At 37.2% G+C, this 27,578-nt stretch overlaps 1 protein-coding gene across 1 annotated transcript; it reads right to left on the bottom strand.

Annotated features, from left to right (window-relative positions):
- Nucleotides 1-527: 527 nt before the first annotated feature.
- Nucleotides 528-27,578, bottom strand: FBXO28 (F-box protein 28). The gene is made up of 5 exons (XM_068985971.1): nt 27,312-27,578; nt 15,939-16,048; nt 12,603-12,741; nt 4,768-4,963; nt 528-3,315 (listed from the first exon to the last, which is right to left on the bottom strand). The coding sequence occupies exons 1-5, from the start codon at nt 27,576-27,578 to the stop codon at nt 2,921-2,923; spliced, it is 1,107 nt and encodes a 368-aa protein (XP_068842072.1). The 3' UTR covers nt 528-2,920.

Genomic DNA, 27,578 nt, shown 5'->3' with positions numbered 1-27,578 from the left:
GTGGCTTTAGACCTGATGGCACCCCAAGTTTTTAAAACAGTATGATTACTCTGATTACATCTGTGTTTGCCCTTATTTCCAGGCTCTGTACATCAAAAGAGGAGCTTGAAAAACAACAGGTTCTATATCCTCATGTTCTGAAATAATACATAGTTCAGAATACGTGAAAACCAAGTCAAGTCCACGTTGGAAACAAGCAGAGACTCCTGTGGGGGGTGAGGGGGCGGCAGTCCTCTCCATTTTTCATCCGCCCTTCCACATTTTATCTGTCTGTAGTGTTGTGATCAATTTGTAAGTGGGACAACTTTAAGTATCCTCTGAAAGACTAGCCAAGGAAGATGATGGGAATACTTTATGAAATGTCCTAACATTTAACATATTAACATACAGTATTCAAATTACTGACCTACAATCCAGAGCAGGATAATTCTCTCTCGGGTTGCTAACTTACAATTTTCCTGTAACATGTCAGTTTTAAGTGATGGAAATATTTTGTGATTTGCTGACACTTAAATACCATGATACTACCCAAATGCAAGTATAACAGCTATCAAACCAGCCAAGGCAATATCCTAACATATTTTAGCTCGTTAAGATTTAAAACAACTGTAGTGCTTTATTTCCTACTGTTATGCCACATTCACCCATTAACAAGTGCAACTCGTTAAATTTATGGGCAGATGATTACAAGTGTATATGGTAGAAATTTGGATTTTGAAACAGAAAATCTGTCTTTTAATAGTGTGAATGTTTATTATGGAAGCCAAATATTCATGTTAACTAAGACCGTAGATACATTTAGGGTTATCTAGCTGGAGTTTAAAAAGAAACCCAGGAAACTTTAAATAACTCATTAACATTATTAAAAAAGATCATCTGAGGTTATATCCCTTTGATGCATAAAGATCATACTTTATAAACCTGTAAACATGTACTTTGTTACTTAAAAACATCTTCGTATTACCAGGAAAGCAGACCATTAAAGGCCATGAGTAAGTATTCCAGTAGGCCTCCTCCAAAGTTGTGATAATATGGCTAAATCCTATGACTAAACAAATGAGACCTGCTGAGAAAATGAGTTACAGACAGGGACTTTTATGGATGATCTTGGCTGACAAATGTTTCTTCGAAATTGTTTATTTTAAAATTACCTTCCCAACAAACCATGAAAACACTTGGACGTTATTTTATGGTTTTTCATTGAAAACATAACTACATTGTAAATAGAGTTTTAATGTTAGACAAAGAATTGATCAAAATCTAAGGACACTATTATGTAAGGACAATACTAAAAATGGATAAGAAGTTTCATTTGGTGAGGTTAATCTCAAGGATGCATAACCGTATCATGTTGGACGGATTAAAAAAAGGTAGTGACCTTGTGCTTTTCTTCAACTAAGGTCCTTACCAAAACCTTAGGTTTTATACAGGTGTCAAACTCCCACCTGGAAAGGGATAGTATTCTATATTACACCTAAGTTTACCTTAAATAACTGAAGCCCAAGGCAACAGTTGTTTAACTTAACAGTCAAATAATGACTACATAATTTAGTACATTAAAATAAAACTAGACAGTAATAACTGACTGTTTCAAAAAATACACAACTGGGGAAAATTATCACTGTACAGGTGTTAAAGTGACCACTCAGAAGGCTGACAGTGCAAGACATGCTTTTCCAGTTACAAGCTCAAAACAGGAGTGCAAACGAAATTAAAGCTTTTGGTGAAAGTTGAAGGATAAGGAAAGCCTGAAATTAATATTAGAAAGCTTCCCTCAGGTCACCCCCCAGAAATGAAACAATCAAAATGCTTTTTCATAGTACAATTTTCTTCAGTGAACTGTTTTTCAATGGCAAAACAACTGCATCCCATAAGTTGGGTTCCCTACTCACACCACTGGTCACGGCCGCAATGGGTCAATGAGCACACACCGTGGTGAGTCAGGAATAGTCATAGTTACCAGAGGTCTGATATCAACATAAAGAATTTGGGGCTCTGTCTTAGCCAGTGTACCTGAACCCTACAGAGAACAGCTAAAGCAGCGGGCTTTAAGACTCTCTTATCCTGTAAAACCGGAGGACAAATGGACATACAAATAGCACTCCCCCTCACCCACCGAAGCAAGCTGTTGTGGTGGAAGATGTTATGCGCTTAAACGAACTAAGACACTGCTCTAAAAAGTGGAGAAGTATAGAGGTTCAAGATCAATACCAGTGCAAGAGCTTTTTTAAGTGAGTTGACTAGGCAACGCATGCATGCATCCATGCAAATGTAGGTCATGGCCCCAAAAGAGAACTGAAAACATGTATATAACAACTGGATAAGTCCCTTGCCAGTAGTTTATAAAAATATATAGTCAATACTGTAGAGGCCCCTTCTACAGTCAATACTATGGAAGTCCGTTTTAGTTACCCATTACTTCAATACCAAAAAGCATTTACTACTTTTCAGACATTCCAGACAAAGGTCACTTATAACAAAAAGTCAACTTTTTTTTTTTTAAAAAACAAGATACTGTCCATTTAAAAAGTAGGTCTTCTCTTTCAAGTGAACAGGACATTTTCTGTATTAAACTTAGTTTCTAGTCTGTCAAGACTGGTTTAAGATCCTTATGTAATGTGCATATATGCAGAAACAAATTTGCTTTAAACATTATCTGCACACAAAAAAGGTTAACTTCTCAAAACATGATAGAATAGGTCTGGTTAGTACAAATCTATTGCAAAGTAAAAAGATTCTGTGCATCAGTTCAACGAGGAGAAGCAGGAAAAAAAAAAAGTCCCAACCATGAGAGTTCAAGTTTAAGTTGTGTTCTGAAAGCCTAGAGCTGAGGGACACCGTGTCGTGCAGTGTCCAGATACGCAGAACTGGTCAAGCTACAAAGCCAGGTCTTCCTCTGGCACTAGAAGCACATTCCGATTTACTTTCTATTCCGGAGACGTTTAGATTTCCTAAGAGAGTCTATGGCTTCTGCGGCCTTTCTTCGTTTCCGAGGAGACTCTTCACTCTGCCCAGACCCTGAGGAGTTCCCCACTGCGCTCTCCATTACTTCCCGCAGTTTGCGCTCCAGCTCTGCCAACCGTGCGTTCTGCTCACCTATGATCTGGGTCTGCTCTAGCAGTTTCTGGTCCTGGTCTTGAAGCTGTTTCTGCTGTTCTTGCACTTTGGTGCGAAGCTCAGAAATTTCACGCCTGAGAACAGTCACCCCAGCACCATTTGTCTTAACCTGCTGCTGGAGTTTGGTAACCTCTTGTCTTGAAGGGTTTTGCTTGGAGAAGAGTTGCATTGTAGTCAAGGCTGCAGAAGGTCCTGGAACTATGGAGAAATGGTTTAAAATGGTCAATCACTTCAACAGCTCACCACCAGTAATACTTCATTAATGAGACTTCTTAAAAAATGGAATGTCCTTAGTAATATCACCTCTGCAGATTTCTTCTTTGCAATCTACTTGGTCTAATGAATTAATCAAATACTTTGTCTTAACTATAAATGAGTCTGAATTCTGACTCTCATGTTCATGTGGCAATATGTGGACTGCCAGCAAAAGCAAAGAGTGTCCAGGGGTGTTAACTTGGATTTAAAAATATTATAAAACTTTTTTAGAATCTAGTTAAGAAAATATAAATGTAAAATTAGAGTAGAATTGCTTTCTATCTGATTACACACAAGGAAACATAAATATCTGAGACAGAAGTACAGACCTATTAGGTTCGTGAGTCCTCTCTGCACTTAGTTCAATGTTTGGTCTCAACATTAGCCAAATAATTGGGATACCACCAAAAAGGGTTACAGCACACTCGATGGTCAGGAAGAACTTCTGACATAATGTAGGAAGACTTTGGAACTATTCTGTTTTAGGAAGAGCAACGTACCATGGGCATGAAAATCGCTATTTTAAACCAATAACCTGCTTTTTTTTTAAAACCCTATCTCTGAAGCTTTTCTAAAAGAATCATTTGGATCCATCTGTACCCTAAAACCCATCTTGCTAATTTTCTCCTCATACATCTAAATAACCAGAATATTTTCCTTGACTGATACATTGTTCTTTCTCAGCTTACCTTCAGCCAACTAACAAGGCTCAGATCAGTTCTCACCTCTTGTGAAGTCTCAATCAGACCAGCCAACAATGATCTTATCTTCCTTAAGATTTTCTCTCTACTCATTTGGCATGTAAATGGACACTCCTTTAAACTATTCTCTTGCCTGCAATAATTTGAGTCATGATTATGTCTTACCCTATGAAATAATAAGATTCTTGAGAGCAGATATCATGTATTACAATTCTTTTTAGTCTTCATAGGATACAGTATAGTGCTGTCCACATAATAGTACTCAATAAGTAATAGATACATTAATACTGAGATGCCATAAGCTTTATTATTAAATTACAGGCACCCATTCACTCTACTGAGTACTCCAGGGAGCTAACTAATCTGAATGAAACAAATGTTTTACTAAAAATTGCTCTAACAAATTTATGCCCAGTTAAAAATTATGGATATGTATAAAGATTCAGCTGTAAGATTGTTCTTCAGTGTGGTTCAAATACTGAAAAACCTGGAGACAAATGTGCATAACAGCAGTGGATGAACTATGTAAGATATGGTCTGTAATCTAATCTGTCTTTAAAAATGATGCTGCAGATACACAGTTACAGACCCAGAAAAGTTCAAGATACACAGTTAAGTGGGAGGAAAAAAAGGCAAGTTACAAACCTATGTATGAACATGATTATAAACTGAAAGTATTATAAATGAAAGATACCTGGAGGAGAGCCCATCAGTCTTCCAGATACATCTGATCCTGGCAATTTCCTCTTTAGAATTGGAACAATCTTTTCATCAAAGTATTCCATTGCCATGGAGGAAATATCCCTTAACTCTTGAAGTACTTCATGAGCTCGCTGAGGGGCTCTGGTAGAATTGACATATCTCAACACACGATAAATCTCATCAATCACCTAAAATAATGAGCTCTCATTAGCACTTTATTTAAAAAAAAAATAGGTAAACAGGGAGTAAGGTGACTGCTTGTTTTGCAAATTCTACAGAGATCTACAGGGTGACTTAACTGATATACTGACCAATGGTAACATTACCACCTGTAACACCTGGCTTTGGGCTTGTTATAATACTATATATGTTTCACATTTATATTTATTAAGCATCTTTACTGTTCTGGGGCTTAAAAAATTACCTAATATTTATATATAAATACAAAATGGTCAATTACAAAATATACACTTATATACTTTAGCAGTAGTCCTTCATATTACTAGTCTGTCACATTCTACTACAAAGAGTCTGCTAGTGATAGGATATTAACCGATCCATAGTAGCGCTACATGTGTGTTACAAGTAGGAAAAGTACTGCAACACTCCAGTATTATTTGATGTCGTCCTCAGTGCCGGTACATTCCACCTACAGGTGCAAAGTGACCCTCAGCTCTCTGACCTAAAGCAGACCCTCTCTCTCTGTTGCTCAGGGCTTTGCATATTATGATCTCTTTTCTGTCGTGCTCTCCCTGCATTATCTGCCCTACCTTCTCCAGCCCCAAATTTCTTATTCACACTTGAGGTCTCAGTAACACTTTCTCGGAGTAAGCAGTCTTTTCTGAACCCTCTCTCAGTTTAAGTATGTTAACACCTTCATCAAATCCTTTATTTTTTCTTCAGAATACACATTACAAGGTTGAAGTACTGCCTTTTTCTGTTAATTTCTTCTTCCCATAACAGAGTAAGCTCAATGAGAGAGGAGGCCATACCTAGTTTCCACTGTCAGACCCCCACAGCCTAGCAGTATCTGGCACATAGCAGATACCCTAATCAACATTCGTTAAATGAGTGAGAAAGATGGTCAAATAACATAAACTACCTAATACTGACACATCTAAATAAAACGTTTAGGGATAAGCCACAAGGTTAAAGTCAATACAAGAATATGATTTTTAGAGGCTAGATTTTGTTTTGAATACAATGGTCATTGTTAACAAAATTTTTTCTGAGAGGATAAATGGACCTAGTAAGTTTATGTACATAAATACTGGTAGACAGAAGAATATTTACAGTATGTTTGACCTAGACTAGAAATGACTGTTACAATGACTCAAGCATGAATAAGACATAGATCTTAACCTGTGCAAGATGACTTAGTGAAAGACCCATACACAGCAAAGACTAGTTCAAAGTGAGTAAGTTCAATGTACAAGCAAAGCATTGTGTGAAAAAGGAAGCAGACAGGGATAGGATTTGTTTGAGGACTGAGTAGGCCTAACGAAGGACTTGGCAATGAGAAATAAGCAGAATTTCAATGAGAAGAGAAGTCTGAGCAGGAGGAGGGTGTACATGACTAAGGGAGGAGTGCGCAGTGAGGAGTTGGCCAGGAAATCAAAATGTATATAGTGTTGTCATGTACCATGTACCAGCTTCCCTGGTCGCTCAGTCGGTAAAGAATTTGCCTGAAATGCGGGAGACTGGGGTTCGATCCCTGGGCTGGCAAGATTCCCTGGAGAAGGAAATGACAAACCACTCCAGTATTCTTGCCTGGAGAATCCCATGGACAGAGGAGCCTGGCAGGCTACAGTCCATGGGGTCACAAAGGGTCAGACATGACTGAGCAACTAACAGTTTATTATGTACCATGCATTTATTCTAGGTTTTTAAAATAAATTTATTATGTAGTGAATCCTCTTCCATAACCCTGATTCTTCAGAATTAATTTCATATCAAAATATCGCATAGGGATTACTAACACTAAATGACATCTGTAAACCAAAATGTGAAATATTCCTATCTACCATATTCAGCCTTCTAAATACAGTGTGAAAGCAAGGTGTATCTCTTTCCCTTTGCCCAAGTGTTCTATTAGGAAATTTAGTTTTTAAGTCTTCCTACATAGAGGTTATTTTAATTAAGTGACTCATTCAATCCATGTTTTCAATAAAATTAAAAACATTCTTTCCTGTGTCCAAAAGCTACAAGCAAAGGACAAGGTGAAAAAAAAGACAGCATGTTAGAGCCAAACTGCTTCTCGCATCCAGAGTCATCAGCGGCTGAAACGGCTGTAGAGACACATGTTAAGAAAAGCACAGCATTTACCTGATTTTAAAATATTTCATTTTCTGAACAGGTTTAATCACTTTCTGAAAATTACTTTAGCAACAAGAATGTAATGGTTTGAGTCTGGTATCCAGTGTAAAGACCACAGGTCTTAGGCAGGTCCCTAAACTCTTTAATGGCTATTTATACACTTTTCAAGTGATATGCCACTGCTGAATACTAGAGATAATTAATACTTGTGAAAAATATTTTTAAGTTTTAAGAAAGAATGGTAAGAAATGAAAACCAAATGTGAGCAACTATCACATTCCCAGCACACACAGTTTACTCTATCATGCTTATGTTTAAATTGGCACAGTAATAAATGAGATACGATAAACATCATTTAAGGCTTTCAACTATTATAGATGAGAGAATTTCTATCTTATTTAATCTATTGTTTAGCAAACAAAGTAGTGCAAGTGAGTGAAAGTTGCTCAGTTGTGTCCGACTCTTTGGGATTCCATGGACTATGGAATTCTTTCGGCCAGAATACTGGAGTGAGTAGCTGTTCCCTTCTTCATGGGATCTTCCCATCCCAGGGATTGAACCCAGGTCTCCCGCACTGCAGGAGGATTCTTTACCAGCTGAGCCACCAGGGAAGCCCAAGACTACTGGAGTGGGTAGCCTATTCCTTCTCTAGCAGGTCTTCCCGACACAGAAATTAAACCAGGGTCTCCTGCATTGCAGGCAGATTCTTTACCAGCTGAGCTACCAGAGTTGCCCTTAGCAAACAAAGCTCCCGTTAGAATATTGAACGTTGTATGTTCTCATTTTGTTTCTTTTTGTTCCAACTGCTGATGTGCTCAGCCATGGCTGACTCTTTGTGACCCCATGAACTGTAGCCCACCAGGTTCCTCTGTCCGTGGAATTTCCAGGCAAGAATACTGGAGTGGCTTGCCATTTCCTTCTCTTTGCTCCACTTGAGATTTCCTTAATTTTCCTCTCATTTCTTTTAATTTTTCTTCCATATTTGTGAATAATTCTTTATATGGCATCTGTTTGTCTGTATTTTTCTTATTAATATTTCTCTTAGACTATTAGTCACAGTTTGTTCAAGTTTTATATCTTTGTATTGCTTTCTCAAAGGTCTTTTTTTCTCCATTTGTTTTACTTTGTGTTTCTTATTAGCCTGGTGATTCTCTGCTCCTTGCTTATATTTAAAAATGCAGCACATAAAAAGCTGATCAGATCTCCTAGTTAGCCAAACTAGCGGTAAAGGTGGAGTTTAGGGGTGTAAGAACAGGGACCTAAAAAATTCAATGAAAATAGATTAATTCTTTTTTCATTTTAAAGGTTCAATGACTGCATGTATTTACTTGAGGACCAGCAAGATGAAAGGAGGAAATGCTTCTAAGCAAGAGTTATTTTTAAGAATGTCTTTATATTAGAACCAATTTTAAAAGAAACAAAAATACAACATTCTGGAAACATTAGATAGACTCAAATTGAAGGATATTTACTCCTCAAAATAACTTCAAAAACTTAAAGCCTAAGAAACACAAAGTGTAGGGAATTATTACACATTAAAGAGAATTAACAAATTCATGTGTGATCCTAGATGGGATTCTGGACTCAGAAATAAGAACAGCTAGGAAAACTATTATTGGGATAAGAAATGAAACTTGAATATGGACAGCCGATCAGTGTATTGGATCAATGTTAAATTCCCTGAGCTTGTTATCTCTGTACTGTGGTTAAGTAAGAAAATGTCCTAGTTCTTAGGGAATACACTGAAATATTTCAGAATAATGGTCACAGTATCTCCAACTTTTCTTCAAACAGTTCAGAAAAATGAAACACATATGCAGAGAGAGAATAAAAGCAAATGAGACAAAAGGCAAATAATTGCTGATCTGGATAAAATATGGGAATTCCTTTTCATATTTTTTGCAATTTTTGTGTAAATGCGAAATTGCATCAAAAGAAAGCTACCCCTCAAAAAAAGAATAAAGAAAGTGATCATCACCAGTTCCCACCCCCCAACCGAAAACATCATTAAAAACAAACCAGCAATACAAAATCTACAGATTTTAAGTTCTTTCAGGGAAATCTAGCTTCATGACAATCATTTTGACAATCATTTATACCGTGAAAGCACTGACTTTTGGAGACCACTGTATTTCAATAAGCACAAAAGGTTTACTGGGGTTGTTAGTAACAATGAAGAAATTATTCATGTCTTTTTTCATTATTATATTTCCTGGAATGGATAGTTGGCCTCTGCTCCATGTGTTTTTCAGTTTGTGTGAACTGCTGATACTGATCAAGAACTTGCTATAAAAAGTTTGACTTCTATATGTCAGATAGAAGATTTGAGAAATCTATACAGGAATAAGCCAAGAATCTATACTTGATTCTGAGAAAAGATGAATGGAACATCAATATAGTGGTCAGAGTCTGCAACTGTGGCCCTAACTGACCTGTGCCTATTTCTGTAAATAAGGCTTTTATTAGAACATGAGCACAACCATTCATTTACCACATGTAGACTCATGGCCATTTCTCAGTTGAGAAACAGACCATGACATGACACAGACCATGCGGTCCACGAAGTCAAAAATATTTATTATCTGGCCCTTTACAGAAAAGTTTGCTGATCCTTCCCAGAACTCATAGTGGCAAACTCCCAACCAGTCTGAATTCTTTAGACAGACCTTTAAATGCCTTTGTTGTTAGTACGGTTTCCTTGTCAAGAGACTCCATTTTAAACCCCTCCCATGAATAAGCCTTAGATTTTCACTGGGTAGAAGGGCAATGATCTAGCTTGTTTGGAGTTGGAGAGGGGACCTACAGGTTTAAGTCATTCCTAAATACAGATTCTCAACCAACCTTTCTGTTTTAGCCCCATTTTCAGAAGTGCTTTCAATTCTAGAATTTCTTGGAGGTTCAGCTGTGCATACTACACTGACTCCCAGCTTCCCCCACTGCCAGGTTAGGAATTAACTTCCTCAGTTCTTCTAAGTCAGTTATCATTTGTTCATCTACTTTCCAACTTCCAAAATCCTGCTGCTACTGTCTACTCTCTTGACCTCCTTTTCATGGGGCTTTATCTTTTCTTCCTTTTAAAAATTACATCATTTACTCTTCTCCAATGAGCAGAGTATGGGGAGAAGTTAAGAGGTAAACATACATTTAATCTTCTATCTTCATTCTACCATTTAATTTTACAAACAAATTTGATTGTTCTTTCAGAGAATAATTTTTTTTAAAATTTCCCCCCAACTGTTAAAGGTCCAAAATTCTGGTATATATCAGGCAATCTAATTTAAATGAATGTTGCTATTACCCAGATTCACTTGATTAACTTGTAAAAACTAATTTGTGAAATGAACCCAGGAGCAAGATGCTGGGGAAACCAAGAATAAACTACTACAGAAATCATATACCAAATCAAGATTATATGCTAAACTGAAAGAAAAGTATTTCATAGAATGTCTTCACTTACAGATGTGAAACTTAATGCCATATCCTTATGTTCTGAAGACAGAATATGAAAGTTTAAGGATGAGAAAGTTCAAAAAAGAACAATGATAAAACAACCCAAATATTGCAAACTATGTTAAGTTAGCAGTTTAGACTTAGCCTAAATAAGCTAAAAAGTACCAGTGACATAAAAATAAAAAGTAGTAATCTAAGTATACAGTGTTGATTTAGGCAAAATATAAGCTATAAAGATGGCAGAATAAACCAAAGTGATAATCAAAACAAAAATTACTTGTTTTTTGGGAGTTTTTTTTCCAGTTCAGACTTGTAGGAGAAAAATAAATTAGGAAGAGATCTTGTGAAGAAATGGGTAACATTGAGGAAAAATGGAAGACTTTTCCACTGCAGGTAAGGTAAAGGTCTCAGTTAAGAAGCAAATGCCCAAGGGGATACACATAAGCTTCAAAACTGAAAACATCCTCCACTGCTACCACCTCAGTTAGGACTAGAATTAAAAGAGAAAACAAGTGGTTTCCAAAAAAAATAGCAAGACTCAACTGAATTTAACCTCATTTGTTTAGACAGTAAATACCATTTCAATCACATGATCTTGATCAACTAGAACAACAGATAGACAACTTCTGTAAAGGCTGGTACTAAAAGATCTTTGGCTTTGCAGGCCATATGGACTTCACTGCTAACTATTCAGCTCCCATTAACAGTAACTGGTTGAATTGTCTCTTGAAGTTATGAAACTTAGAGAGGTGTCTTAAATATTCATAATCTTAACATTATGAGATATGCAATAAAAACTATGAGGCTATAGGAGACAACCTATTCATGTTCACTGAACGTGAACATCAAGAATTAAGACCTATGAATTAGACCTGGATAAAATCTGGCCTAAGAATTAGAATCTAAAGTTTCTAACGGGTCACCTTTTTATAGAAAAGCATCAGTAGCTAATATGAGGAAAGTGAGCTATACCAAAGAATACTTCAAATAAGAAACAGGACTCCTCCGGCTCCCAACAAACATTACAGAATATTGAAAATGAAGAAAGTAATAAAATATTGCCAATGTTAATTATCAATGGAAATAACAAAAAGAGAGCATTCAAATTTTACTATTAATTAGTTCCAACCATGTTAAGGGAACCTTTTGCCAGTAGCAGCTAAGTAGCAAAATGATCTTTAATTCTACCTCCATCTCTTCCACATAAAAAGATACTGAAGTTATTTCATTCTGAATTTACACTCAATTCAAGAAGCAAGGTATTAGTGAAGGTATGAGCAGCATGTTGAATTCTGGGTCCTTTATTAACTCAGTCACAGTATATACACCACAATAAACTTATTTCTGTGTTAAACAGCACTATTACTTAGCCCAGAGTATACTGCTATACTGTAATTATGTATTCTTGTCCAATCTGGAAGTTTGTAAGTTGTTTTCATGAAACATTTCTCAAACAAAACAAAACCAGTTTGTCTCTCCCAACCCCCCTCCCTAAAATGGTAACAATCTTGAAGGCAGAGACAATACCTGTTCCTGCTCATTGCTTTATCTCTGGCATCTTTACAAAAAGTAAAAGCTTAAAATTTTTTCTTTGCATATGAACCCTTAAAAAGCTTTCCTGAAGAATAGAAGAGCTTCTATAGCATATTTCATAATCATAATTTTAAGTATACAGATCACATAAATGATATATATTTATATAAGTTATTGCACAGAAGCTAAACAAATCCATTCTTAGAAACCCATTCAAAGTAGCAATGAGACTTCCCTGGGAATTCACTGGTTAAGACTGCACTCCCATAGCAGGGGCCCTGGGCTCAATCCCTGCTCAGGAAACTAAGATCCTGCGTGCCTCACGTGGTGGTCAAACTTAAAAAAAAAAGTCAAAAGCCCACAATTGTCTATACAACTTACCCTCTAATATTGTGACTACTGAATTCACAGATGACCAAAGAAGTAGGAGTGATTCTGTCATTTAAAAAAATCACTCTGAAACTTCATAGTAATTTAAGGTTTACACAATCCAACCCAGCTGTTACTAAGTAAGCGATTCTATTTTACCTTTCCCGGGATGAAGCAACAGAGATTGGAGTCCACATACTTCATGAAAGTCATATTTAATAATGACAGCCTTGTTTCAACAGCAGCAAGGATGTCTGCATGCCGAGCTAATGAATGGTTTCTCCTTTCTGACTCTCTCCTACCAAAAAAAAAAAAAAAAGCAACCATTAAAAGAAGTACTGTGGACTAAAATGTTAACCAAACAAAATATCCTAATGTAAGCCTAACATTTACATGTTAATTTAGAAGTCTACAATTGGGTCATAATTTAACTGCAATGATAAATGAATCACTATGTTTAGAAATCCTTGCTAAGGATCAATCAAATATTGATAAAAAATTTGAAAAAAATTATTTTTTATGTGTTTTGCCCTTTTGACTATACGGGTTCCCTAGTGGCTCAGTTGGTAAAGAATCTGCCTGCAATGCAGGACACTTGGGTTCGATACCTGGGTTGGGAAAATTCCCTGGAGAAAGAAATGGCAATCCATTCCAGTACTCTTGCCTGGAGAATTCCATGGACAGAGAAGCTGGGCAGGCTGCAGTCCATGGGATCACAGAGTTGCACACAACTGTGCAACTAACTTTTACTTTCACTTGGATATATCAACCTCAAGCCTAATGGCTATTAGAATCAGAGAAATTAGATAAATGAAAGAAGTATACATGGACATAAAGACAAGAGGCCATATATTTTTGCTTTAAGATCAGCTCATTTTAACTTTTGAAAAGTTTTGAGACATAATTCACTTTTCAAGGGTACCATTTAGTGATTTTTAGTATATTCACACTTGTGTACCCATCACTACCATCTCATTTCAGAACATTTTCATTATCATAAAAAGAAAGCCTGTAACCGTTATTAATTACTCTCATTACCCAGCCCTTGGCAACAGCTAATTTACTGTTTCTATGGATTTGCCTATTCGGGATACTTCAGATAACTGGAATCTTAACAGTATGTGTTTTGTGACTATCTTCTTTCACTTGGCATGTTTTCAAGGTTTATCCATGTAGAAGGATGTCTCAGTAGTTCTTCATTCCTTTGTATTGCTGAGTATTATTCTATTATATGGACATACCATAATTTTGATTATCCATTCATCTGTTGCTGGACTCTTGGGTTGCTTCCACTTTCTGGCTATGATGAATAATGCTATGAGTACTGTGTACTTTGGGTAGACATAGTTTCATTTCTCCTGAGTATACACAGCGGTGAAATGTGGTATACAGCAGTATATGCATATACAGCAAGCAGTAAATGCAGCAGTGAAACTGCTGCACCATTTGGTAACTCTGTATTTCATTTTTTGAGAAACTGTTTTGTAAAGTGGCTGCAAAATTTCATTATCCCACCAGTAATATGTGAAAGTTCCAATGTGTCCATCTCCCTCCCAACATTTGTCCTTTAAAATTTTAGCCATCCATCCTGATGGGTGTTCACTGGTATCCCATACTATTTTGATTTGCAATGCCCTGATGACTAACGATGTTTGGCCTCTAGTACATATTCTTTGGAGAAACTTCTATCAAATTCTTTGCCCATTTTCAAATTGGGGTTATTTACCTTTTATTGTTTATGCCTTAAAAAAAAATATTTCGGTCACATCAGGAAAATATGGGATCTTAATTCCTGGACCAGGGGTTGAACCTGTGCCCCTTGCATTGGAAGTGTGGAATCTTAACCACTGGCCACCAGGGAAGTTCCCCCTTTTATTGTTGAGTAGTAAGAGTTCCTAATATAATCTGGATACAAGTCCCGTAGCAGATACATGGGCTGCAAATGTCTTGTCCCGTTCTGTGGCTGTCTTTTTATTTTCTGGATGGTGTCCTTTGAGGCACAGACATTTTAAATTTTGATGAATTCTAGTTTGTCTACTTTTTCCTCTTGTTACTTGTCCTTTTGGTGTTGTATCTAAAGAACTTAATCCAAGTTAATAAAGGTTTATGACTACATTTTCTTCTCAAGGTTTTATAATACAGCACTGACATTTGCACTTAAGTCTATGGTTCATTTTCAGCTAATTTTTTTATTTGGTTTGAGGAACATCTTCAACTTCATTCTTTAGTCCCAGCATCATTTGTTGAAAACAATATTCCTTCCTCATTGAATTTTCTTGGCATTCTTGTTGAAAATCAATTGACAAAAAATGTAAAGGTTGACTTTCCGGACCCTATTCCATTGATCTGTATGTCTAATTTTATGTTAGCACCAGACTGATTACTGTAGCTAAAGCTTTGAAACTGGGAAATGGTAGTTTTCCAATTTTATTCTTTTTCAAGATTGTTTTAATTATTCTGAGTTTTTTGTATTTCCATAGGAATTACAGGATCAGTCTGTCAATTTCTACAAAAAGACAGCTAGGATTCTGATAGGGGTTGCTCTGTGTGCTGAGTTGCTTCAGTCACGTCTGGTTCTTTGCAACCCCATGGACTGTAGCCTGCCAAGCTCCTCTGTCCATGGGACTCTCCAGGCAAGAATACTGAAGTGGGATGCCATGCCCTTCTCCAGGTGCATGGGATCAAACCTGTATCTCTTATGTCTCCTGTATTGATAGCCAGGTTCTTTACCACTGAATATATACTGAATATATATATATGTATCAATTTGGGGAATACTGCCATTTTAATGGGCTTCCCAGATGACTCAGCGGGTAAAGAATCTGCCTGCAATGCTGCACACACAGGAGACGCAGATTCAATCCCTGGCCATCTTAAAATGAAACCTTCCAATCCATGGTCACAGAATGCCTTTCCGTTCATTTAAGTCTTTAATGTCTTTTAACAGTGCTTTCTGGTTTCTAACAAACAAGCTTTGTACTTCTTTTGTTTTATATATATATATATATATGTATATATATATATATATAAAACTATCAATGCTATTGTGAACCGAATTGTCTCCATTTTTGGATTGTTTATTGCTAGTGCATAGCATTATACAATTGATTTCTGTATACTAACCTTTTATCTAGTATCCTTGCTGAACTTGTTTTTGGCTCTGATAACTAATCAGTGTATTTCATATATAATATCATGTGTATATAAGATCATGTTATCTGTGAATAGAATTTTATTTCTTCCTTTCAATCTGAATGCCTTTAATTTCATTTTCTTGCCTAAATGCCCTGGCTCAAACTAAAATGTTGAACAGATATGGCCAGTGTGAACAAACCATAGTAAAATCATGTATTGTGATCTGTGTATACTTTGCTACAAGAACGTGGAAACCATTTAACATGTAAACCCTTACTTAGATTAAAAAAAATAATAATAATCAAGAAACAAATAAAATCCCCAGTTGTAGAATTACTGCCACTGATAACCATAACATACCTTGGGAGCTGTGCTTTAACTTGTTTCTGACATAGATTATGGTACCTTTCCACCTTTAGAAATCCCTGATTCAACATTCTCTGGCAGACCAAGTCCATTCTTTTACAAACCTATGGGAAGACAGAATGAGAAAGAATTTTAAAAGTAAAAACTTCATCTAAAAAGGGGATATATATGTATATATATAACTAACTCACTTTGCTGTGCAGCAGAAACTAATACAACATTGTTAAGCAACTATACTCCAATAAAAATTAATAAAGGGACTTCCCTGGTAATCCAGTTGTTAAGACTCCATCCATGCTTCCAATGTGTGGGTTCAACCCTTGGTCAGGGAACTAAGATCTCAGATGCTGTATAGTGCAGCCAAAAAAGTATATAAAATTAATTAAAAAAAAAAAACAAATTGATAACAATTAACTTAGACTCATTAACTGATGGTTCAAAGTTCTCTGTGCTAGAATTGTTCTCCAGTTTGCTATCTGAATCTTTGAATCAGCATATGTGAATTCTTCACTGTAACCTGCAATACTACATTTAAAAATTAATACTATATGTAAGTAAGGAATAATTTACCCTTTAAAAAATAATATATATGTTTCCTCATTTATTTATATATTTGACTTTTTCTTGGTTGTGCGACATGGCTTGCAGGATCTTAGTTCCCCGACCAGGGATCAAACTCATGCAGTGGAAGTTGAGAGTCCCACTTGATTCTTTATTTTCGGTATCTGTGGAATGTTCTGAATGTATCCCCACTATTATGGTCAAAGTCTATAATTCTAAAGATCATTAAAACAAAATATTTGAAGGCTTCTAATGGTTTGAAACAAGAAAATTCTTCTCTGGCCAAAAATACATATTCAAACTTGAGTCTAACCCCTCACAAAGTTTTTATCATTACCAGAATGAAAGTTTTAAATCATTTCTTCTAGTTACTTGGATGAAGTATGATAGTTTATAATGGCCAAAGCCTATACTAGATACTGTGATACATATCCTTCAAAATATTTTAACATGTATAGCAGAAACAACTTTAAAAATGGTATCTTTATATAATAAAAGCATAGGATCTGAAGTCAGAACACCTAAATTTGAGTCCAGCCATTTTATGTCCTTGGGCAAGTCAGTTCCTTTTTGAAAGCCTGAATCAGACGTCTGTAAAATATGGATAGTACCTCATACAACAGGGATATCATTAGGATTAAAAAAAAACAGACATTAAATCATGGTAAACTATAAATCGCTATCTAAAAATTGTTTAAAAAATTTTAACAATTTTGACTTTACCACTAATTTGAAAACTTTGCTTTATATACTTAGCTCTTATATTTCTGAAATATCCCAGTATCTTTCTTATCTTAATGAAACCTACTACACAAAATATGTTTGTTGTTTATTTCCTGGCTATTTTGCATTGACTCAGAGGTATCAACCTGGACCTCAGTTCTCACTGTATAGGTGTGGATGTTGAAAGCACAATGCTGAGATGAAACCGAGATAAATCTACATCAAGGCTAAGTCGATTAGGGAAGGGCTGTCTTAACGCTTTTTTCTATCTCTCATAGCACCCAAATACAAATGCTTGAACTAAAACCAAGTACTGATGAAACTCAAAAGTTGCTTTCTCCTGATAAAAATTCTGGTATACTGGGCTGAGCTAATAAAGGTTTTGATACTCTAATACTAAATACTGCTGCTGCTACTGCTGCTGCTAAGTCGCTTCAGTCGTGTCCAACTCTGTGCAATCCCATAGACAGCAGCCCACCAGGCTCCCCCGTCCCTGGGATTCTCCAGGCAAGAACACTGGAGTGGGTTGCCATTTACTTTTCCAATGCATGAAAGTGAAAAATGAAAGCGAAGTTGCTCAGTTGTGTCAGACTCTTTGGGACCCCATGGACTGCAGCCCACCAGGCTCCTCCATCCATGGGATTTTCCAGGCAAGAGTACTGGAGTGGGGTGCCATCGCCTTCTCCGAATACTAAATACTAGCCATTCCCTATATAATAGTACGCCAGAGGAAAGGTATGAAGGTAAACAGTTCTTCTCAATTTCAAAGTAGATGAAAACATAATAAAGTACTGATACTTTACTGATAGAGTAATTCTAATAAATCATATTTTAAAATACAGTGGAATATATTTCTAACTGAATAAGTTATAAACATTTGTTCAGTGTCTAGTGAAAAAAAAACCCAATATGTACTGATATAAATGTTTCTAAAACAAAATATTTATTGAGTACATCTACAAATCTCTTTAATCTAGTTTAGGTTTAGTAGTTTAATAGAAATAAGTGAATTTTCATATCTGCTTCTTTTGCATTAATCTACTGAGGTATTCTTACCTAAGAAAATTCTAGAAAACACAATATACAAGTGCACATTTCATTAGCTATATGATGATACCATCACATATCACAGAACTACTGGAAAACGCCACTGGACCTTTGTGAAAGAATGAGAGTAAAAAATGCAAACAATACCTTAGTACAGAATGAAAATATTTTAGATTATATAGACTCCTTGAGTCTTGGGAATCCTTCTGGTAAACCTGGACTGCATTTGAGAACCACATTGCCATAAACAATGGTACTGAACTTTGTGTGAGGAAAAAAGAAACATTTATCATGTTACTGGAGGAAGAAAAAGAAAGTATGTCTTTGTGTGTGTGATGAGGGGATATAAAGCTAGCTAAATTCTAATCTGTCATAGGAGAAAGTCAGTCAGTTCAGTCACTCAGTTGTGTCCAAAAGTCAACAGACATTATCAAGTAGGGAAAAAAACCCCACCCAAAGACTTCAAAATGAACTCTGAGGAATAAAAATTGGGGATTTCATTGTTGTTGAAACTATTTAATGTGAGGCAGAAATGGCAACCCACTCCAGTATTCTTGCCTGGAGAATCCCATGGACAGAGGAGCCTGGTAGGTTACAGTCCTCAAGGTCGCAAAGAGTCGGATACGACTGAGCGACTTCACTTTCACTTTCACCCTCTAACACAACTTTGTAGAAAAATACTCTTGTTCTGTGGACTCTATAACCTCTCTGATAATGTCTGAGTTGAATAATGGAACTAAATCCACTGTGGTAATGATTTCCTCATTTTTTCAAAAGTCAAATCATTATTCCGTACATCTTAAACTTATACAGTGCTATATATCAATGCCATCTCTATAAAACTGAAAAAAAAATGTTTATTTACAAAGTGAAAAAGTCAGGAGGCTCAGTAGTAAAGAATCCGCTTGCAATGCAGCAGGCAGACGAGCAGCAGGTTCAATCCCTGGGTTGGGAAGATTTCCTAGAGGGAAGCATGGCAACCCACTCTAGTATTCTTGTGTGGAAGATCCCACGGACGGAGGAGCCTGGAAGGCTACAGTCCGTAGTGCTGCACAGAGTAGGACATGACTGAAGTGACTTAGCACAAAGCACACTGCTGTAATAACTTCCAAGGTACTTTCTAAATTATTTCATTATTCTAGAATTTTGCTGCACTAAATCTAGCTAAATACTCAATTTAGGAATCTTTTAATAATCTAGAAATGCAAGGGAAGGAGTACTGACTAATATGAGCATACAATCGACTGAGTAATTTTTTATAAATAAATAACCAGGTAAGATCAACCAAAGAAGACTTAACGTGATCCTAGGCTTTAAAAGAAGAAAGGACAGGACTGCTAAGTTAATGCTGATGGAACAAAGGCACAAAGCCTGGAATGAATAAACCATTAGCTAACTACTTCTGAAGACAGATCAGATACGTAAGCAAAGCTGAGAAGAATAAAATCTCCCATGTTTTGATCAGGAAAATCAGACAGTAATGAGAAATAAAAATTTAAAAGGAAAAAGAGCATCCATTTTGGGAGAGACCTGGTATTGGGACAGTTGACTGGTCCTTTTCCATAAGCAACTATAATGTTACAACTGAAGATAAGGTTCTGGAGATCTCACACGAAGATAGCTGAAACCACTGCAGATGAATCCCAAATAAAGAGGTGAAAGACAAGAAAAAAGACTTATAAATGAGTCTTAACTGTTCATTCTAATCAAAAGCTGGCAAAAAGATCAGAAAACATACATCTGAAACAAATACTGTAAATCAACTATACCTCAACTAAAAAAAAATTAGGAAAATAGGAGGTAACAAAAGCAAACTAGAATAGCACCACAGAACCCAAAAGACCTAGAGCATTAGTTTATATTACAGGACAAGAACAGTACTTAATGTAATATTCTTCCTTTCATAAATGTTTTATAAGCACTGACTGGCCAATAGCATAAAACCAAAAACACCATAGAGCATATAACTCTCTTTCGTTTAGGATTCAGAAGGAAGCAAAGTGACCTCTACAAAAACAGAAATGTATTAATTTTCCCCAAGGTGAGCAGTATAATTATAACTGCTATCAATGCATATTAACTTGCAAAACAAAATTACCTTATTTAAAGTGTAGCTCTAAATTTGGGGTTACTTTAGTTATTTCCCAAGGCTACAGAAAAGAAATATTTCCCCAGTTATTAAAACAAAACAAAAATCCTAGCAGTTTGGCAATTTACTCAGGACAGAAAAATTCTAGAATCTAATATACAAAGATGATGACTATGTCAAAAATGATCAATATATTTAGAGATTAGGAAAATACATACTATATAAACAAAAGGTAACTAATGGAGTAAGTATACAATAGAGACATTTAACTTGTCCCTGTCTTTTGCTGTTCTAGTATGAAGAACAGATTTGTTTTCTTTGTTAATAATTTCAAGATTTAAAATGCCATGTTTATTCTTTTTACCATTTTCTAACAAGTGATGAAAAATAAAAATTTTTTTTCATCACTTGTGTTTAATTAGAAATCCTTTTCAATGTGTTGTGCCACTATGGCCCTTCTTAAAAAGGCAAGACACATACCTTAAATCCATGAAATCCACAATTTTCTTGTTAAACCTCTACTGTAAAATCTTGGTTGATTCCAAGATGTACATTTTCTATCTTTTAACACTTGACAGTGGAATAATCTTACAGTATATATTATAACTACTGAGCATTTCTTTCTCAGATATCTTAGATGCCTTAAAATACACTGGGTTTCTTCAATTTTAAGATGCTGTGGAGACTTTAAGATATGCTTTCAATTTAATAAAAAGAATTTTTTTAAAGTACCACTATAATAATATAATTTGATCAAGATGCATTATCATTTCAAAAATGTTAAAATATGAAACTGTATCTTAGAATCAAGGAAATATTGTAATGGAATCATATTTTTAATGTACTCATTTCATTCTCTACAGTTCTCAAATGAACTGAATAGTCAATGCATGCGTGCTAAGTCGCTTCCATCATGTCCGACTCTTTGTGACCCCGTGGATTGTAGCCCACCAGGCTCCTCTGTCCATGGGATTCTCCAGGCAAGAATATTGGAGTGGGTTTGCCATGCCCTCCTCCAACGGATCTTCCTGCCCAGGAATCAAACCTGCGTCTCTTATGTCTCCTGCATTGGCAGGCGGGTTTTTTTTTTTACCACTAGTGCCACCTGGAAAGCCAATTCAGTTCAGTTCAGTCGCTCAGTCCTGTCTGACTCTTTGTGACCCCACGAATTGCAGCACGCCAGGCCTCCCTGTCCATCACCAACTCCCATAGTTTCCCCCAATTAATAAGGAAGCTATTATCAAAGATTAAGCTGCTTATTAGACCCTTGACCTGAAAGGGACATAAGACACCAGAATCTACCCTTTCTTTTTACAATGAGAAAACTGAGGCCTTAGGAACTTATATGACTTGTTCAAGGTCATCCAATCATTAAGGCCAAAAAGTGAAATTAAGAATTTGGGTCCTCCAGCAAATAGTGATTCTCACACACACATATCATTCTGATATGGACTTTAATATGGATTACTCTGTTTCCTCACTTTTTCATAGTGGCTACACATTTCAAGGGTTAGCAAAGTGCCTAGGATGGCACCTCAATAAAAACCAAGCTATGTCAGGGGCGGGGAACAGTGCAGGTCTTTTGATCTGTGTATTCCCTCCCCTAATTTTATTTATTTTTGGCTGTGCTGGATTGCACCAGCTTTCCTCCAGTTGCAGCAAGCGGGGGCTACTCTTGTTGGGGAGCATGGGCTTCAGGGTGCTTGGACTTCAGTAGCTGCAGTTCCTGGGCTCTAGAGCACAGGCTCAGTAGTTGTGGTACAAGGGCTTAGCTGCTCCGAGGCATGTGGGATCTTTCTGGACTAGGGGTTGAACCTGTGTCTCCTGCACTGGCAGGCAGATTCTCTACCACTGAGCCACCAGGGAAGCCCTGATTTGTGTCTTGTTAAATTCAGCGATCAGTAGCTATGTAGACTGAAATGTTTATCCTAATTATTCTCAGTTGATTAGGGTCTCTAATATTCTACTGCTATAGAAACTGCTGGCATGAGTCTAGAAAGCAGGACTTTAGTGGGGGCGATTTTTGCCATGCTACTACAGTTTTGCCATGGAGCTAGACCAAGATCTTCCTATAATCCTCTCAATCAGACAAATCTTCTGTGCAGAATATTTGACAGCCATCTGGGCTGGATTCTTTAGAAAGTCATGAAAGAATGAAAACAGTGAAAAGGCGGGAGAAATGTTCCAGATTAAAGAGACTAATGCTTTATTAGATTTAAGAACCTTAACTACCTCCCCAACCCATCTCCAAGCTATCAAAACACATTTTGGTGACAACTGAGAAACCTGAATATAAAATGTAATATTAAATACCTTGGAAGTGATGATATTGTGATTATATAGAAGTATTTTAGGGGTAAAATGTCATTGTATTTGCACCTTACTTTCAAATGGTGAATGAGCGTACAAGATAAAGTAAATGTGGCAAAAAGTTAATGACGGGTGCATGTGTGCTCAGCTCTGTCCAACTCTTATGTGATCCCATGGACAGAGGTGATAAAATCATTTAAAAAATGAACAATGAATGAGCCAGTCCTACACAACTTCCCATCTCTTTCACAAGAACACTTTAATCTTTTATAAGAAAAAATTCTATCCTTTTGGTAATGGACCATTTAAGATATAATACTATATACAGAGACAGAGAGTTAATTCTCAATTGTCTGTTGGTAAAATTACAACAAATTGAAAAATTCCCTGTGTGTCCCTCCTACATATGCACTTGGAAAGAAAATATAAATTTAGTATTAGCCTGAACAAAACAATTAGGATAATTACATATCTTTTTTTTTCCCCCTACTGGGAATGTTCTTCCATCTTTACTGACTGGATAAAAATTCATGACCCTGAGGAAGCCTCTGCTGATTAACCTCAACATTCTTGTATTTACTACTATGCATTTGTTATCCTGATTCTTTGTAAAAGTGCTCAAGGAAGGTGTGTACATTCTGTCTCAGTGATGATATTGTGGACAGGTTACCGATTGGACACCTTTGAGAATCTGCAGGAGTGAAGTATTCCCAAAATATAATTTCTTACCTATACTTAAGAATTTGTTAATAAAATAAATAACCTGATGATGACATGGTAGGGGAAAAACCCCCCAGCAGTACAGACAGTGTATTTTCTATAATACAGTGATACAGAGCAATGGTTCTCAAAGTATGGTCAAGGGACCCTTGTGGTTCCCAAGATCCTTTCAAGAGTTTCTGAAGCTAAATCATTTTCATAATGCTAAGATGTTATTTGCCATTTTCATGCTTATTCTCTCACAAGACACAGCAGGATGTGTGTGGCAACACGACATGTGATGACAGCTAATGGAATTACGCACTGTGCATTCTTGGGTATTTTAGAATCTTCAAAGGTAAGCGATTTGGGTCCTCAGTGACTTTTAAGAATGTAAAGGTGTCTTGAGACAAAATTGAGAACTACTGATATAGAGAAAGAGATATAAGGAAGACATCTTGCCTACTTAAGGTAATACTTTCCCATTTTCCTTCATATTTTCTACCAGTCAACCCTCTCTACAACTGAACTTTTCAAACACATTTGAAGAAAAGATGTAAAAGGAACTATAAATGAGTAATAGATTTAACCAGCTAGAGTGCACTAGAGAAATATCCTGGGACAAAAACATAGATTTATGTATTTTGCTGTCAAATGGAAAATGTCATTCCAGATAATAAGCATGACACGTGAACTGAACTTTTAATCAAATCTGTCCTGAACCACTTAGAGGATTCCATTAAATTTACAGGAGCTCCACTAGAACCACAGGGGAAAAATCTACAGGAGCTCTCCACTGGGCTGCCAGGGAATTCCCTAAGACAACTTTTAAAAAGCCTTGCGTACTTTTTTTTTTCAGTGAGAACTCTGTACTCACTGGTCAACGTTATATGTTCCAATTTGGCTGTGATGTGCTCTGCAACTAGGTGCAGGGCCTTCCTTAACCTTTGCCACTTGTTTCAAAAACTCTCATGCCTGTCAGCACAAATTTATGTGATTTACTGGAAAACAACTCAAAGTACACATTTTGTCATTTCAAAAGGTATCTTCATCCAAATAATTTAAAATATATTAGAGAAGTTTATTTAAAGAACTATTTTTATGTAACCAGGATTTCCAAGTTCCAGGTACATTTTGGGAGCAACAGTCAAGGGCAGAAAAAATAAAACAAAATCCAGTTCAATAAGGGATCTGGACATTCCTTTGGCAATAACCAGACTGGAGAGTCAAATTTCAATTATTCATGGCAAGAGGAAGCAAAGTCAATTGGAAAATGTTATTCTAGCAACTTGGGACAAACTGTATTAAGCAAATATAGAGCAGTAAGTACATGGACCCTGCACCTGTCCTCTAATTTAGGTGTTAACAATAGTTATGACTGAGGTCCCAATGTGTGTGCTCAGTTGTGTCCGACTCTTTGCCACCCTTTAGACTGTAGCCCTCCAGGCTCTTCTGTCCATGGGGTTTCTTGGGCAAGAACACTGGACTGGTTGCTATTTCCTCCTCCAGGAGATTGTCCATGACCCAGGGATTGAGCCTGAGTCTCTTGTGTCTCCTGCACTGCAGGTGGATTCTGTACCACTGAGCCATCTGGGAAGCCTAAGGTTCTAACAGGGCAAGTAAGCGGAAGGAAGTAAAAAAGAAGCACCTGACAAATATGTAAACTAGCTCATTAACTACTGAATGGTTGACATTTAGCTTTATGGAAACTAATTCTGTTCTTAATTAATATTACTCTTTTCTAAGTACACCCAACCTTAATTCTACTCAAAAAAATACTTGCCAATAAAAGAAACTATGTAATTTATATGCCAGATAGCAGCATACAAACTGGTATTGATTTTCTTGCAAACAGTCTGTTAGGGATAAGTGGTCACTTAAATTAGGAAAGGCATGGAAAGCACATACTACGCACTATCGCTAGACTGCCAATTTCATTAATGACCATGATTAAATTAACGCTGACACCTAGTGGCAAGAATCTTTCATGTTACTTAAATTGCACCTTATGACATATGAACCAAAGAATTTAAAACCAAAGACCCTTCCAAACCGCCACAAAAGATTACCCACTTAATCTAAGAATTATCCATTAACCTTAAGTAAAGAAAGAAATAAGAAATAGTTCCCCATTACTAAAACAGAGAAAAAAACCATCTTTAAGAAGTAAAACTGGGAGCTGAATCTTTTTAGGGGGGTGATAAGGGACTCCTTATGATAAAAATCTCTGAAACTACAAAATTTGTATCTTTAAAATACTAGAATAGATAACTGCTTAAAAATAAGAATGCAGCTGAGTATTTCATTTGAAAGAGATGTCATTTACTAATAAACTGTGGGATGTGTTTTTAACTCTGTCCCCTAGGATAGGCTGTTTTTCTCCCCTTTAAGAATGTTTTTAATTTTTAAAGAAGTAAATTGACCAACAAATGAACATTTCCCCCCCCTCCCCCCCCCCCCCCCACAGTTTTTCTCAATACTTATAAAACAGAAGGTGAACATTCCAAGCTTTACAAAGGCATTGTCTGGCTGAAAGGCTCAATTCAAATGTCATGTCCAATTTCCAGGCAACAGGAATGTATACCAAGAATTCTGATCAAATATCATTCTTTATCAAAAATCAAAGGAATAGTTAGGATTCTACAAGATATTCTAGGATAACATGTTTGGAAATTCAATCATTTAAGGGACAATCATTTTAAAATACTACTTTTCAAATGAATTTTCTATCCTGCAGACTGGCATGGTTGATGTGCTGTGTTGACAAGAAAATAAATGGTTCACCAGTTTGAATATTTAATAGCCTCCTTTAAAAAATATGCTTGCATCTTAAAAATACAATTATGATCAATTTTAAATTGAAGGTGTAAATCTAAAATAGAGTTTATTGATTATTAAGAAAACGCTATACACAGCACATTCAGATATGTCTTTGTCCTCTTAAAAACAACCCCGACCACCTATTTAGCTTCTACACAGAAACGGTTTGTAATCATTTCAAAATGTCCACCTCCTTCAATTTCCTTACCACTGAAAGATAAATTCACTGAGGAAGCAAAATAACTGACTGACTGAACTAAGGTAGTCATTGAACCTTCAGTGAAGCCTCTGGGATGAAAAAAATCCCAAAGGCAAATTCATTTATTTTCATTAATCATGGACAGACTTACTGTGATTTTAAGGTATAAAACCTCTCCTAAAGCTGGCGGGGGGGCGTAAATCACTAGTTTGCAGGAGAGGAAAAAAACCTCCTCAAGGGGCAAGGTGCTTCACTAGGGGGTGGCAAGTGTCAGGGGTGAGGCAAAGCACGATAGTCACTTCTCAGGATTGCCTTCATTGGTCAACCAAGGCGCTGGGGTTGAGGTTACCAAAACGAGTTCGAATTCCTCCAAACCTCTACTGGCTTTTGGGAGGACAGACCAATCTGACTTTATCTTTCGCAACAAGGAAACTTGGGTAGTAGGGGGAACAATACGTTATTCTCACAGACAAACCAAACCTAGCCGGGATAATCTCGCCTACTTCGGAGTGCTCGCCCCCAACTCCAGCCTGGGGTTGGAAGGTGATATACAAAAGGCAGATGGTGAGATCCCTTCGGCGTCCACGCTCAGGCCGGACAGAGGTTGGAAGCCCAGTTCTTGCAGCCCCCGCCCGTGGCCCCGCTTCCGGATCGGGGGCACAGAGCCCCCGAGCCCCCCAGACTCTCAAAGCCAAGTTCCTGCAGGCAGTCGCCCCCACTCCTCGAGCAAGGGCGGAATCTGGACAAACCCAGCGGGCCAGCCCCAAGAGAGACTTTGGGGCGGGAGGGGTGCGCTTGGTGCTTCAGCTGCAGCTGCAGCTCGCCAGGGGCTCCCTCCCCGGGGAACGCTCTACCCTTTCGGGCCCTCCCCAGACCTCGGCTCTCGGAGAGGGCGGCAAGGGTCCCCAGGGGGCCTCACCAGACGGAGCTGGCTAATTTCGTCGTAGGACATAAAGCTGAGGATGTTCTCGATGGCTACGATGGGCAGCGCCACCAGCGTGTTGTTTTGAGGCAGCTGGTCCGGAGCCAGCGCCGGGGCTGGGGGCGCCTGGGACCCCGGCTGCGGGGGCTGGGGCGGGGGCGGTGGGGGCAGTCGCTGGGTAGAGGCGATGGCCGAAGGGGAACCGCCGTCGCCGTGACCGCCGCCTCCTTCCTCAGCCATCCGCTCCTCCGACGCTGCCGCCAT

The sequence above is a fragment of the Capricornis sumatraensis genome, chromosome 14 (assembly GCF_032405125.1).
Source record: "Capricornis sumatraensis isolate serow.1 chromosome 14, serow.2, whole genome shotgun sequence".
Lineage (NCBI taxonomy): Eukaryota > Metazoa > Chordata > Mammalia > Artiodactyla > Bovidae > Capricornis > Capricornis sumatraensis.
This window is presented reverse-complemented; position numbering and strand designations above follow the sequence as displayed.

What these genes read in the sequence shown, in the direction of transcription:
- FBXO28 (XM_068985971.1), bottom strand. Translation starts at nt 27,578, where the DNA reads ATGGCGGCAGCGTCGGAGGAGCGGATGGCTGAGGAAGGAGGCGGCGGT. An exon ending in AAATTAGCCAGCTCCGTCTG is followed by an intron (nt 16,049 to 27,311) that starts GTGAGGCCCCCT and finishes GTCTTCCCATAG; the next exon opens with GTTTGTAAAAGAATGGACTT. An exon ending in GTTAAAGCACAGCTCCCAAG is followed by an intron (nt 12,742 to 15,938) that starts GTATGTTATGGT and finishes TTTTTTTGGTAG; the next exon opens with GAGAGAGTCAGAAAGGAGAA.